Raw genomic sequence first — 14,934 nt, 5'->3', positions numbered from 1 at the left:
TGTGGGTTATTGTTTGTTCACCCACCCTTTGAGAATTGGTAACAAGTTCCTAATGGGACCAAGATCTAGTTTTCTGGCCATTGACCCAAAATTTCAGTGTTTTGTTCCCTGAGGTACTTAGTGGAAAAGGCTTTTGCTGGAAAAGGCAGAATTGTTCATCACCAAAGAAACAATATTGTACCATTCTTTACTCATTGCTGTGTTCTTAGGCAAAAGTTTAAGTGAGCCCAACCCCTTGGCTGAGAAGCAACCCAATACACAAATGATCTCAAGATGCTTTACTGTTGGCATGGCACGAGGCTTATGGTAACGCTCACCCTTTCTACTCTATGACAAGCTTTTTTTTCCCGGATGCCCCAAACATTCCTGAGCAAGCTCTGCACTGGTGGTGCCCTGATCCTGCAGCTGAATTAACTTTAGGAGTCTTTTAGTCCTGCTGTTTGATGGACTTTCTTGAACGGCCTAAACCCTTGAAATTCTTATATGTTGAATGAACATTTTTTCTTAAAGGTCATCATAGTTAAGAGAGGAAGAACAATGAAAAACAATTTTAAGCACCACCCTCTTTTTAAAGCTTTCATTTTCTCATTCTAACTCAATCAGCATGATAGAGTGATCTCCAGCATTGTCGTCGTCAACACTCTCACCAGTGTTAATGAGAGAATCAACAAAACTTACCGAGAGATGTCGGCTAGTGCTCAGTAAGCCCTTTGAGCTAGTTTGTGTCCGTGTACATATTATATGTATGAGTTTTAATTATTTGTATGACTGCTTTGCTTCTCCCAGCTTACTGAAATGTAAAAAAAAAATAAAGATGTGTATTTGGGCTGAAGAATGTGTAGCAGGGCTGAAATGCAGTGAAAATGTTTTTTTGTTTGTTTGTATTTTTTGCAGTTCATTTGATCTCTTTTTATAACATTCTGGACTTTATGCCAATTGCCATCATAAAAACTGCGGCAGACAGACTAAAAATTAAATACTTTTGTCATTCTCAAAACCTTGTATACCAAGGTCCCAAATACATGCCATTCCTTGTTTTCAAAAACACTCTCAGGAAAATGGATCCTTAAATCCATGTATTTCTATGCCGAGAACATGTGTTTCACACATTTATCGAATGCAAATACTGTAATTTAAATAAGGCGCTTGGGTAACTGACCGCTAGATACACCCTTCCTTGTTCCTGAGAACACTCGCAGGAAAAAAGATCCTATTCGTGCACACTAAGCTCACATCTCCTAATCAAGGAGAAGGTCAAAACATTTCTCTATGCAATTCCTCACCAAAACATGCTTATTAAAAGTGCATAATAATATATAAAATAATAGGACACTCTGTTCCTTGTAAAAAAAAAAAAAATTATTTAGTTTTTGTATCCATAGTTCTATACCAAGGACAGTTTATACACTAAATGTATACTTTAAATGCCTCACCAAATAAAAAAATAATACCTGCATTTGTTATGAAAATGGACAGGAACTATTTTTTTATTTAAGAGACAGCAGGAAAAAAATGTTTATATTAATGACACTAAGTGAACTTATTTGCAACACTATAAAAACAAATTGCATCTTAAAATAGTAAGTGTAGCCAGATTTACCCTGTGGTTTCCAACCCGCAAACTGTTAAAAAAAAAAAAAAAAAAAGGACACTCAATGCAATCTCAGTTAAATAAATCTGACTGGGTTTTAAAGTCCTTTTGCTCCTACTTAGAAGAATTGTACAAAATGCAAAGTCAAAGTCCTTTAAATAAGTCAGATCAAAGCGTTTGAATTACTGTAGAGCATGAAAAGTTCAAGTCCAACTGGGACATTTCTTGTGAATGAAAGTGTAAAACTGACTGAACAGCCTTCACGCACTGTGAGTGTATTAGTTTAGCAGGGTATTTTATAAAGAAATAAAGAACATTTTTACTCTCAGAACTGTGTTCTGTTATTCTGCACAATCAAAAGGCCCGGTTTGACTTAAATGCCTATTGTATATTTAAAAAGTCCCATAAACCATGAATAAGCATATTTAAATCATATATTTTAATCTTGATTTAAAATCACCCACTGCACTGGTGTTCCTTATGTTCTTGTTGATACTGTAAGATTATCAGTAGACCTGACTTTGCTATTCAAAATGCCTGGGATGAGCTGTACTGCTTTAGGGGATCTGTAACAACTCTATCTTTAAGAGGACTAAATGCCAAATGCTATAAAGCAGCCATTCCCAAACAAATAAAGGCCTAGGGCCTACTTGAAATTTGAAAATCTCCTGTTGCACACACAAACCTGAAATCATACAGTATATCTTATTAACACAAAAAAACTCTCAAAGTATTTCTCTTTGTTTTTAATTTCAAAAATTAGGGGGAAAAATCATTTTATAAACAGAACAAGTCTAGTTCCACGGGACTACAGCAATGCAATGTACAGTAAGGTAATAATTAATCATGGTACCTTTTAAAGCAACAAATGTAAAAGATGTGTGCAAACAGTAAAGTCTGTATTCTATTAACAGTTTTTCTTTTGCCCTTATTATTGTTATGAATAATGATTACTCTCTAATGACGACATATTAACACACAGTATGAATGCAGATCAATTCCTGCTCTCTGTTTCACCCAAATGAACCCATCCTGGGTTTCCTGTTGAGTCTGGTTCCTCTCAAGGTTTCTTCCTATTACCATCTCAGGGAGTTTTTCCTTGCCACTGTCGCCCTCGGCTTGCTCACCAGGGACAAATTGACCATTTTGATTTATACACATTCAAATTCCATACAAACGTAAATAATTATTTTAATTGTGTAAAGCTGCTTTGGGAAAATGCCAATTGTTAAAAGCTCTATACAAATAAAATTGAATTTAATTGAATTTAATTAATACTCTGGTTTAAAAATAGGCCTAATGAATGAAAAATAACACAAAATGTAAATCCTATGGCTTTGATTTATTTTGTTCTGATTACTTTTCCTAAATACTTATTAGTACTGTAATTCTATGCTTAAATACAAAATGTAAATGTAAAACTTTTATTGTAAATAACCTCTTGTATCCCACTTGCAGTACCATTTACGGCCACCAGGGGCCACCATATTTTTATCCCATAGCCCAAAGACATGATTGTGCATGTGTGCTTGTATCCTGTCCTGGACAAGCTCCATGACTTCCACAAATCTTGAGATGGATGAATTGAATACAAAGTTTTACCAGTTTCAAATACCAAGACATTACCAAAAAATAATAATAAACCAGCCTCTACTATATATGTAATTGATATTTGTAAGTTGCTCTGGATAAGAGTGTCTGCCAAATGCAAAAATACAAACGGAAATGTGGTTTGATAAAGTTCCCTAAACTTAACTGTGAATTTTATAATACAGCCTTCGCCCTTTATGCAAATCTCTTGCATCTGCAATACGGATGAGCCACTGTTCCTTCTATTACTATTATACTATTAAATATAAACATTACTGGATATTCTATTGTAATATCTTGTAAGGAATATTTTTGTTTATAAAGGACAGAACCATTTCTACTACATAGATTGAAAAAATGGAAAGGGGGTGTGGATTATGTCCATACATCAGGACTGTGTAAACCATGGTGATCTTGGTTTAACAAACTGTAATGTGAAATATAGATAAATTCATGGTTAAAGTTGTGAGTCAGCAGAGCAAAAAGCTTTAGACGTTTGACAATTGTCATTTGACAGTGTGCAGCTAAACATGTACGCAACACAGAAATCAGAAAGCATGAAGAAGTCAAAGTGCACTAGCCCTATGTGAGCAGAATTGTTTTTAAAAAAGCAAATAATCAGTAAGACATTTTCAAATCTCAAATGTGAGATTACACTGGGGCACGTCCCCCTGGAAGAAGGTGTATAGCAACGCCCATGGCTAAAGTTAAACGTTTGACTAAATTATTTGCATTGCAAATAATAGGTGCATTTTAGCTATTGTCAGTAAGTTCGATTATTTTGCTCCACTTTCATATGTGAGCTGACTCAGAGACTCCTACTTTCTCTGTGTATATTACATGATGCACTTGTAGCTCACATGTAAGTTTCTCCTAAATTCTATTGCCTTGTTTCCAGACAAAATTTTGTTATAGAATTAAGACCTGAAAACCCAGTGAGAGTAGGCAGATGTATAAAGAACCAAAGGCAAAGTTGCTGTGTACCAATAGACCAGATTTTTCTTTTCCGACTTAATCAGTCACCATTGTTTCCCTGCTTCCTCTTTGGTTTATTGACCTTCTCTCTTTCTGCATTCATGCTTCCATACCAGACATTTAACAAAACTCTTACAATGGAGCAGCAACATTTCATCACCAGTTCATCTGTAACAGTGCTGAGATCTTGAACACAGCTCTAATAGTCTACCTGCATATTATGTGTGTATTATTTCATGTAATATTCTAGAAATATAGAAAATTACCTGCACAATCATTTGCTAATCAATCAATTTTTAAGTCGTACATTAATTATCCTGAAAGGTTTGCTGAAAGCAGTATGCAATAAGGACGCCGCATCATGTCTGTGTCTCTGTGTATATCACGTGATGCACTTGTAGCTCACATGTAAGCCTCGCCCTTTTTGTAACAGCATTAAAACCCTGGAGCTACGTATCCTCTTACGCACGATGCTACCAGCTCTAAACAAAACAGGTCAGCTTTACTGGATATGCTGAACATGAACAAGGTCGACAGGGAAACAATGGACAGAAAAGAGACCGTAATACCTATTATGCAAGGTATATAAATACATATTTACACGAAAATGATCATTCTTAGAAAACTTATGTGATATCAGTAAAGATATGATTAATCAATTGAGGTGTGATTTTCCCTAGTATCGTAATTTAATAACAGGCTTTTTGTTCAGTGTGATTTCTGTGAACCTTTCATGCTTGGCAAACAGAATTTCCAAGGTACATACATATTTACTGTGAGAAGATAGCCTGGGGAATCAGGATTTGACTATTTACTATTTTACTTATGGCAGTATGTACTGTAGTATTTATTAAGTTATATATATGTAGCAGTACATGTAGCAGTACATGTATACATAGTATATATATATATATATATATATATATATATATATATATATATATGTATACATGTACTGCTACACATTCTACATACTCTAAGGAAGGTGAAAGTTTCCTAAAAGAATCATTCTGTTAAAAAATTTGAAAGTCATCATCCCTATGAGAATGAAGATTCACTTCTGATGAAGAAGTGAAGACAGCTATTTATTCGTGGCTTGCAGATGGTCAAAGTGTATTGAAAAGCAAGGAGAATATCTGTCACTCTACAGCCAGAGTGTGGATATTTTTTTTTAACCCCCTTATATAAAATTTTAAATAAGTAAATGCCTATAAATCCAGACTTTGGGGTCACCCAGTATATACATATATTATTAAATTTAGGCATATCCAAACTTACACAATAATAAGTCTGCGAAATTGTCTCTTGCCTAAAACAATTAAAATTACCATAAAGATTTGCTGCATACATTTTAGTGTGTTAACAATGTAGGCCTGTACACCACTTCTCTTATCAGTTAAGTTATTGATTTGCATAACTGTTTTGTATGATATGATTTGATCTGTTGCACTTTTGTATTAAGAGCTTCCACATCCAATGAAACAATTTTCAGACATTTTTTCATATGTTCAGGGTCTTTGGTTAATAATTATATCGAATACAATGGAAACTTGGATTACAAGCATAATTCGTTCCCAGAAGTGGGCTCGTATTCCCAAACACTCATAAACCAAATTGAATTTTCCCATAAGAAATAATAGAAACTCAAATTGTTCGTGCCACAGCCCAAAAAAATAAATACATTAAAATAATTAATATATAAAGATATACTAGATACACTAACAGAATCACTGCTGTAAAGTAAAAATAAAGTGTGTGTGTGTGTCTGTGAAGGCAAAAGTAGAAGTGGTCTTTGTGTGTTGGTTGGGTGGGGGAGGGGGTTGCGGGGCACAGTGTCCAATGACGCGCGCACACAGACACAAAGAGGCTGAGCCTTGAGCAGGGAGAGAAAATAGATTTTTAACCTCTCAAATGAGACTTGTTTTTGCTTTACACGCGCTCTGCACAAACACGCATACAGACTCAAAATAATATATGTTTTATGCACACACACATGGTCACAGTATTATAGTAAACCGTACACGCTTGCACAGATGTTGATTATACCAGTAAGAGACACGCACTAAGACCCAGCAGGGGAAATGATTAACCACAATTCTGCAGCGCTAAACCATGACTTGTTCGTTTACAAGTCAAAATTTATTAAAAATCTTTGCTTGTCTTGCGGAACACTCCCAAACTGTGTTACTCGCAATCCAAGGTTTCTTCTGTAATTCTGTATTTCAGAATGTTAGTGTGCTTAGTCAGAGTCTGAGTTTGCTGTCAGTATCTCTGTGCTTTAAAAAAAACTTGTATACTTTTTATATATAATATTTTTTAAATGTAACCATCTTAGTTTATTAGAAATATGTTGGACAGAAGTAAAAAAAATTAAAAAAAAAAAAAAAAACAATCAATTAATATTCTTTAGGATGTGGAATTACTTTCACTGTGTACATGCTGTAACGCATGCTGTTTTTGACAGTAAAAATCATAAACCTTGGTTGCTTTATTCATATTGGTCACCATGTTAGGTGAAATGGTCACTTGAAAGGAACATTGTTTTATGATGTATCATAGAAACGGCGGATAACACAGGCTGTGACACACTATACCTTACAAGATATCTATGAATGCATGTGAAACCCTTTAAAGATTTAGTTACTGAATCATAGCAACAGTCGTACAATAGTTTTAAGAGTGTATACCATGCCCTAATTTATTAATTGTGGTTCCTGGTAGTCTGTAGAAAAAAAACAATAGTCACAAATTTTAAAGCCTCTTTTTCTCCTCATTAGATGACGCCCCTCGTTCTTTGGGTTTCTGTGGATGGGTTTTAATCATCATCTCAGTCATTATTACCATAATACTGTTTCCTGTCTCCATTTTCATGTGTATTAAGGTATGTATAAGATGTATATATATTTTATTCCTCATGACTATAATTTCGTAAATGTTAGAATCTTAAGGATTACATCACTATCCCTTAAAGCACGCCTCTGCTCTTTGTGTGGGTAGATATCAATTGAATTACCTCGCAAAGGTTGGAGTGGCTTCACATTTTGAACAGTATCACCATGCTAGCTACTGTACAATGATGGTCGAAAAGAAAATTAAAATGACCATGTATTATATTTCTCCGTGTGCAAAAAACATTTTATGTGACTAATTAGTTCTAGCCCATCTGTGTAAAGAGTTGTGCTAATAAAAAAAAAATTTAGTGGGTGACTACCTATGTGACAATGGGGTTTAGCGTCTGGACTCATGGTGTCAGTCATCTCCAGACCTAAAGCCAATACAAAACTGTTGGACGATAGTGAAAATGGCAGTAACATGAAAGTATCATGTCTTCTGTACATGATCTTCAGGAAACAATTAAGCAGGCATGGATCGAGTGAGTGACACCAGAGTACAGTGAGTCCCCAACATATGAATGAGTTCTGTTATGAGAGCTTGTTCGTAAGTCCAATGTGTTCATAAGTCTAACAAACATTGTCTACGTACTAGGATACTAACACAATTGGCTATACAGAGTATAAAACTAACATGTTTCATGATCTTGTCCTTGTTTTTTATAATCATGCCAATGGTTGAACGATTCATGTTAAAAAAAATAAGCATTGTCTGTGTTTTTTTCCCTCACTCTATTCTTTCAATTATTTTCAATTTTGTTTCCATCCTTAATGCTTGGCACTTCTTGGCAGTACCACCTTAATCGCCACTGATTTTACACTAGCTTCCAGAATTCTTGAAATGCATGTGGCACGCACATGACAATGTACACTGGACATGTGATCTAACTTGTGCGATTTAACATGCGCAAATGTTTGGTTGTATTTTTTTAAGTTTGTTTGTATGTAAGAGGACTTGCTGTACTGCAAACGTCTTTTTGTACCCAGCTGGATTCAATGAATTTTCTATTACTTTTGACCATCACTGTAGATTTGACTGGGGGCAAAATAAGAGATAAAACAGTGGCAATTATGAAATCGTGAAAAATGGACACAAGTAATATAATTTTTTAAATGTTATTTCCACCTCCTAACTCAGCTCGTCCAGGAGTATGAGAGAGCTGTGATCTTTCGTTTGGGTCGTATCATTGACAGAAAACCAAAAGGACCAGGTATTACACCAACTTTAGCTGAAATGACACTCATCATTTAACTTATCTTTTAGACATACTGTAAATGAATTTCTAATTTCTAAGTAATCTATTACTATGTAATATTTCATACCTTGTAAATTAGAACATGACATAACCAATAAAAATGGTCTTGGAAGTTTTATTTCCCCCCACACTTTTCTGCAGGAATGTTTTTCATACTTCCATGTATTGATACTTTAAAGAAGGTGGACTTGAGATCCAAGACATTTGAGGTTCCACCTCAAGAGGTACAAAAAAATCAGGCTTAAAATGAGGTCCAAGATTTAAAGGCCAGATTGTCATGTACTATATCTTGCTAAACAACATGCATCTTTCCCTTGCACAGATTTTGACAAAGGACTCGGTGACGGTGTGTGTAGATGGTGTGGTTTACTTCAGAGTCAACGATCCCATCTGGTCTGTAGCTAACGTGAGAAATGCTGATGTGGCAACACAACTGTTAGCACAGACCACACTGAGGAACGTCCTGGGCACTAAAAGCCTGTCAGAAGTGCTATCAGATAGAGAGGGCATCTCCCATAACATGCAGGTTTGGTATACATGGGGTTTTATTGACCAATGCATTATGATTTCATAGCAGTATTACCTAAATCACCAGCTTCAAAAATAAGCGAGAGTAATGCAGTCCATAATAACACACAGATACAGGTGAAGGGCTTTAGTTAATGTTTGCATCAAACTTCAGTCTATGCAATCTTAGTACCTTTGACCACATTGTCTGCGTACACTGTAGCTCATTTATCATCTGTCAGAAAGTTTCCTTTAATGTGCATTCTGAGATGCTGTACTGCTCACCACAGTTTTAAAGAGTGTTTATTTGATTTATTGTAGTCTTCAGCTCAAGCATTCGCCATGTTTTTCCCACCACGCAGAACAAATGCTAGAGACTGTTTCGTATGTATGTATGTATGTATGTAAATGTGCAGACATGCAAAAAGACATTTAAAATGGTTTACCTGACTCTGAATGAGAGCACAAGGCTTGACAAACAAATGCCTTGGTTCCGCAGGATATACAAATATTAGAGTTTTTTGGGGGGTTATTACAGCAATATTCTACATACGCTACATGTCTTATGGTATCTGTCTTACTGGCAGTCTGCCTTAGATGAAGCCACACATCCTTGGGGTATCAAAGTGGAGCGAGTAGAGATTAAAGATGTTAAACTTCCTGTTCAGCTTCAAAGAGCCATGGCAGCTGAGGCTGAAGCCTCCAGAGAGGCTCGTGCTAAGGTGAGTTCCCGAGTGCACACAGGTTTGGAACAACTGAATGACTCATAAAACGAATATAGGAAAATTACAATCTAAAAAAGTTCCAGTTTTTATTTTGCAACACTTGCACAATATTTAGTTATTACCACCTCTGGATAACTCATATGCAAAAATAATATTAGCAATGTAGACAAAAAAACATAATATTACTTATCATGATTTTACAGTCTATTTTTAGACATTTATCACTCATAATCTATATCACTTTATCCTGTATAGAGTGCCTAAAGCCTATCCCAGGATACTAAGGGGATGAGGCAGGGTACAACCTGAAAAGGGTGCTAATCCATCTTAGGTCACACACATGCAGTTACATACTAGGGGCAATTTGGAAACGACAATCGTTATGTCTTTGGACTGTGGGCGGAATTTACCCAATTGGCAGATAAAGCGATTTATCTAAATACAGTTGCATATGAGGGTTAGGTATCTTGGTCACTTCCCTAAAAGCATGAGGTTTGAGCTCACAACCTTCTGTAATCAATACTGCTGATGTTTCTATTCTCTCCTCCCTTGACGGCTACACATAAATAGTTTATAAGGTTTAGTCTTGGCAGTAAAACAATAGTTGTGTTAAAGTTCCTGGTACACGATATAAATGTGTAATCTTTGCATTTGCCTTTAATAAGTAAACATTATTAAAATTTTAATTATACTAAATAAATGTGCAATTGGAAAGTTAGTGGATTCATGATGAAATTATTATATTTCACTCCACCTTTGTTTTGTGATGTTTCTAAAGGTGATTGCAGCAGAGGGAGAGATGAATGCATCACGGGCCTTAAAGGAGGCCTCTCTGGTGATTTCTGAGTCACCTGCAGCCCTGCAGCTCCGCTACCTCCAAACACTCACCACCATCTCAGCTGAGAAGAACTCCACCATCATATTCCCCCTGCCCATTGACATCTTGCAGCACTTTGTGTCACATAAATAACTTTAACTTATAAGTCATTAATACCATTGTTTATATTCAAGCCTATAGGTTTTCCTAATTATTAATAGGTTTATCAATTTCATTTACATTTTCATTTTATTACTTTCATGAAATAATTTAAATATTTTTAAGTTTAAATAAATTTGCTATCATCGCTATCTGAACTACCTATTATTAGAATTATGTATTATTTTGTAAACAAAGACAAAATAAATGTTGCAAATGTATTACAAAATTTATTTCTGTTAAATAAATAAGAAAATTTGATTTAATATAAAAATTTGTGTATCTATTAGTACCAAAAGTTTAAACTGATTAGCTTCTGAGATCATGGAAGATCTGAGGTCACAGCATAAAGTTGGTGTATTCAACATTCATGTTTACAAAGTCAGATCACAGCTTAACAACGTAGGCAAAATCTTATATACTATTCCTCAAATGACACCATTAGAATTAGTCCATTTTGCCTAGCATTGTCACTGTTGGCCCTTTAAACCTAGGGCGATCAGCAGTAGAACCAGTTGTTAGGAATCTGTTCCATAGCCTGGAATTTTTTTCTTAACAACTCCAAACCATCTGGCAATCAAGTTTAAGCATTTTCTTTACTTTTGATACTAAGACATGTCAGCTGGACATGGCAAATTTAAATTAAAGCAGCGCTTTAAAAAGTAAAAACTTTACCTCACCTGTGTTCTAAACTTAAATAAAGAAAATTAAGAAATATAGTTTTAGATTTTTGTAACAATGCAAATTTGTTTATATATATATATATATATATATATATAGTATATATATGCAGACCGTTTCTACATGTTAAAAAATGGGTCGCTCTCAGTGAATTCCATGATACCGTGATAATAGGATGTTGCACACACACACACACACACACACACACACACACACTCACACACACACATATAAATATTATATATATATATATATATATATATATATATATATATATATATCAGTGGTGTGAAAAACTATTTGCCCCATTCCTGATTTGTTATTCTTTTGCATGTTTATATATTATATATTATTTTGTCTGCTGAATACTGCTTATCATGCTACCTAACTATCAAATCAACATCCAAATAGATAGGAATAGATAAGAATAGATAAAAACATAGAACAAACGAGACTGGATAGATGTGCATACACAGAACATCAGATCAAATATAAAATTTTAGGGCTGATAGAACTAGAAGTTTACCATTTGCCTGTTGGCACAGTGTTTTTTTTATTCATAGCTCCAGTGATCCCCGTATAATCCAGAGCCCAGGTGTGTGCAAAATGGGATTCCGCCTAACTCCCAGAAATATGAAGGTCGGTAGGTATCCTATGCTAAATGTCTTTCCAGGTGTGTACAGTGCGGAGGTATTCCTACTTTTTATATCAACGGACATTGAAGACTAATATATGGATAAGCATCTGCATCATGTTGCTGTTCATTTTAATTTTAGCTTTAGCTTTTTTCCTTACATTTAGAGCTTTAGTAGATGCTCTTACAGTATATATAACATACTTTTCTAAATTATAGATCTGAGCAGTTGAGGGTGGCAGCTTGGCCGTGCTGGGTTCATTACCTTCTACTCAGTACTTTTTAGTCTGCCAGGGATCCAGTATTTTACTGACTTAAAGCTTTGAAGGAATTGACAAAATTATTGTTTTCTAAATCTGGATTTTATACATTTCTTTATAACAAGGCCCAAGATTAAAAGCTCTATAACAAGGTCCAGGTTTAAAAGTACTATATAAATAAAACAGAACTGAAAAAAAAAAGTTATATTGTACTATGTTATTTTATTTATTATTTTACAAACCAATACATTAATTGGATTTGGTAGATTATACATAGCTGCTGCCTGCTCTTATATAAAGGCTTAATTATTTTGAAATTCTTGTAAACTGTAAATAATAATATCACTCATTCCATTAAAGGTGCCTTATCCATGTTGTTGAATTTACAATTAATTTCAAAGTGCAATATATACAAAACAGAAGTCTGTGAACACATAGCTCTGATCCTTAATCTAATCTATTCTTACATGGTTAACATCAACATAATACAACATAAAATCACAGCTTTAATACATGCTCTGCTTTCAAATAAAACATATAAACAAATTACAAATATAAATCTTACAACATAAATTAAGACTCAGAAACTAAGAAGGAATAAAGCACAATTTAGTCTTTAACTTTAACCCTTAGTTAAAAAATTTAAACGATAATTTATGAGGTTGACACAAAAAATGTAACAAAATCATAACCAACTACCGGAAAAACTGAATACAATGTAAATATAAGTTGCACAAATATTGAACTAATTTAAACTGTAAATTAAAGTCCTTAATTAGTTTCTCTCTCAATTTCCAGATAGTATGTTTACCCGGTATATTGTTCTCAGGTAATTTGTATTTTATATATAACAGTTTTATAATGTACATTATAATGTGTAAGGTGTTTGAGAAGTTAAAAAGAGTTTTTTGTTGCTATTATTTGTGCATCGATAGAAATTGAGCTTTCAAAAGATCCTTCTCAACCTGAGATAAAATTTAATAAATGATAACAACACAATACAAAAAGGAAAAAAAAAGATAAGAAAGAAAAAACAATACAAAAAGAAAAATACTGCACTGAACACTAGGCATGAGAAACCTTTGGAGCTTTGTGGGATTGGCAAAAAAATGAATAAACACTGACCAGAGATATCTTGTCTTGTTGAGTTAAATACAATATTGTCCTGTAAAATCTACAGTAATTATAAAAAACATAAGTACACTTACTGTATACTGACATTAGCAAATAAATAACAGTTCTTGACTATAATAAATAAACTTAAAACATAAAGGAGTAAAATATTTCTTGGTTACACCTTTACTTTCATATTAATCATTCATATCGGTTCAGGTATATTAATTAAGTCTATAGTGGCAGCCAATTAAAAAAAAAAATCTTAATTTTTCATTTGTTTCACTGGAATTGTGGCACAGGCAAAGGAAAATAGGTTCATATATTTTGGTAACTGATAATACTTTGAGTTTCAGTATTGGTTCTCATGATCTGTTCTTCTTAATCTTATTCAAGCCTTTTTGAAATGATTTGTGTCTGTGATTATGTAGCAAAAAAAAAAAAAAACAGAAGAATTCTGAACAGTTCGTTAAAAATCCAAAATGCAGAAGTGAAACATTCTTTTTACAACAGCATCATGGCTTTACATGTGTTTATCCTGATATTCTCCTTGGTGGTTAAAACCAGAAGTACAGCTGGCACAGCATCATTTCTAGAACTATTTTAATGCTAATGTACTCACAATACTAGCCAAACATCCAGATTATTAAAAATTATTACATTTATTTAAAATTATTTTTTGCTAACTTTTAAACCTAATGTTACACAATAACATTTAGTTTCCTGAAATCTGTTAGCATCTCATAATAGACAAGTAATAGTATATCAATGAAAATTTTAGCATGCTAGCAGTTTTGGCAAACTGTGCTGTAGCTCAGTGCTAAGATTCTAGTAGCCTACTAGTGGTATAGTATTGTCTTGCTATAGCTTGATGTTAGCTTAGCACGTAGCCAAGTCTGTCTCCTGCATGTCAGTAAATCTTTTCAGTGTTGCCTAAGCAGGTAAATGGTTCTGTATATAAACACAACATGTGTGTTCAAATGGAAGACTTGTATAGCAGGTTTGTTTAGCTCACAAACAGCCCACGAGAGGAACAGCAGTGACAGTTTTCCTGAAAAAAAGCCTGACTTGACGTTGTGTAAACATTGCTGACCAGAAGATAAAAGCATGGTTATTTTTTACACTGAAAAGATAATAGTCTTGTCTTGAGAAACAGCCTAATAGGGAAGTAAAGTATACATAATGTAAATCCTTTTGAACATATTTAGCTTTTTTTTTTTTTCACTCAGCAGCCACGGTCAATCTGTGTTTAATATCTTTTCAAACAGTGATCTATTAAAAGGAACGAGGAATTATTTTGGTTGTATAAGGACAGTGATGGGTCATTTTTTTTTAAAGGTTAAAACAATTAGGATTATAAAGTACATTTGAAGGAGAAGAAATAGATTTTCTGTCCTGCATTAGTGTGTAATTCTGAAATAAAATGGATGAATAATAATTTACTACATGACTAAAAGGATTGTGTTTTTAGCAGGTCATGTTGTCACCTCACGGCTTGAGGATCCCTGTTTCACACCAGAGCCTGGGTCATTGCCTGCGTAGTGTTGCCCGGGCTGTTTCTTGTTAAAATTGGTATACAGTAAGTGACTGTTTAGGGCCCCAGACCACCAGGGGATCCATCATTTTTAAACTGAATATGTGAAAAGCATGCATTTCTATCATTTTGTGTAAGGGTTTATGCATCAGGTAGGTTCCATGGGGTGTAAAATGAACTTAACTTGCTTTTTTTTAAAAA

At 34.2% G+C, this 14,934-nt stretch overlaps 1 protein-coding gene across 1 annotated transcript; it reads left to right on the top strand.

The window, feature by feature from the left end:
- Nucleotides 1–3,711: 3,711 nt before the first annotated feature.
- Nucleotides 3,712–10,562, top strand: stoml3a (stomatin (EPB72)-like 3a). Its single transcript, XM_053507552.1, is given in 9 exon segments — nt 3,712–3,767; nt 4,558–4,596; nt 4,598–4,737; nt 6,934–7,037; nt 8,186–8,258; nt 8,445–8,527; nt 8,626–8,829; nt 9,398–9,532; nt 10,314–10,562. Coding segments are annotated over 9 exon segments (1,026 nt in total). The 3' UTR covers nt 10,506–10,562.
- Nucleotides 10,563–14,934: the final 4,372 nt, after the last annotated feature.

The sequence above is a fragment of the Clarias gariepinus genome, chromosome 11, assembly GCF_024256425.1.
Source record: "Clarias gariepinus isolate MV-2021 ecotype Netherlands chromosome 11, CGAR_prim_01v2, whole genome shotgun sequence".
NCBI lineage: Eukaryota > Metazoa > Chordata > Actinopteri > Siluriformes > Clariidae > Clarias > Clarias gariepinus.
Note: the sequence above shows the minus strand (reverse complement) of the source record. Positions and strands in the feature narration are given on the sequence as shown.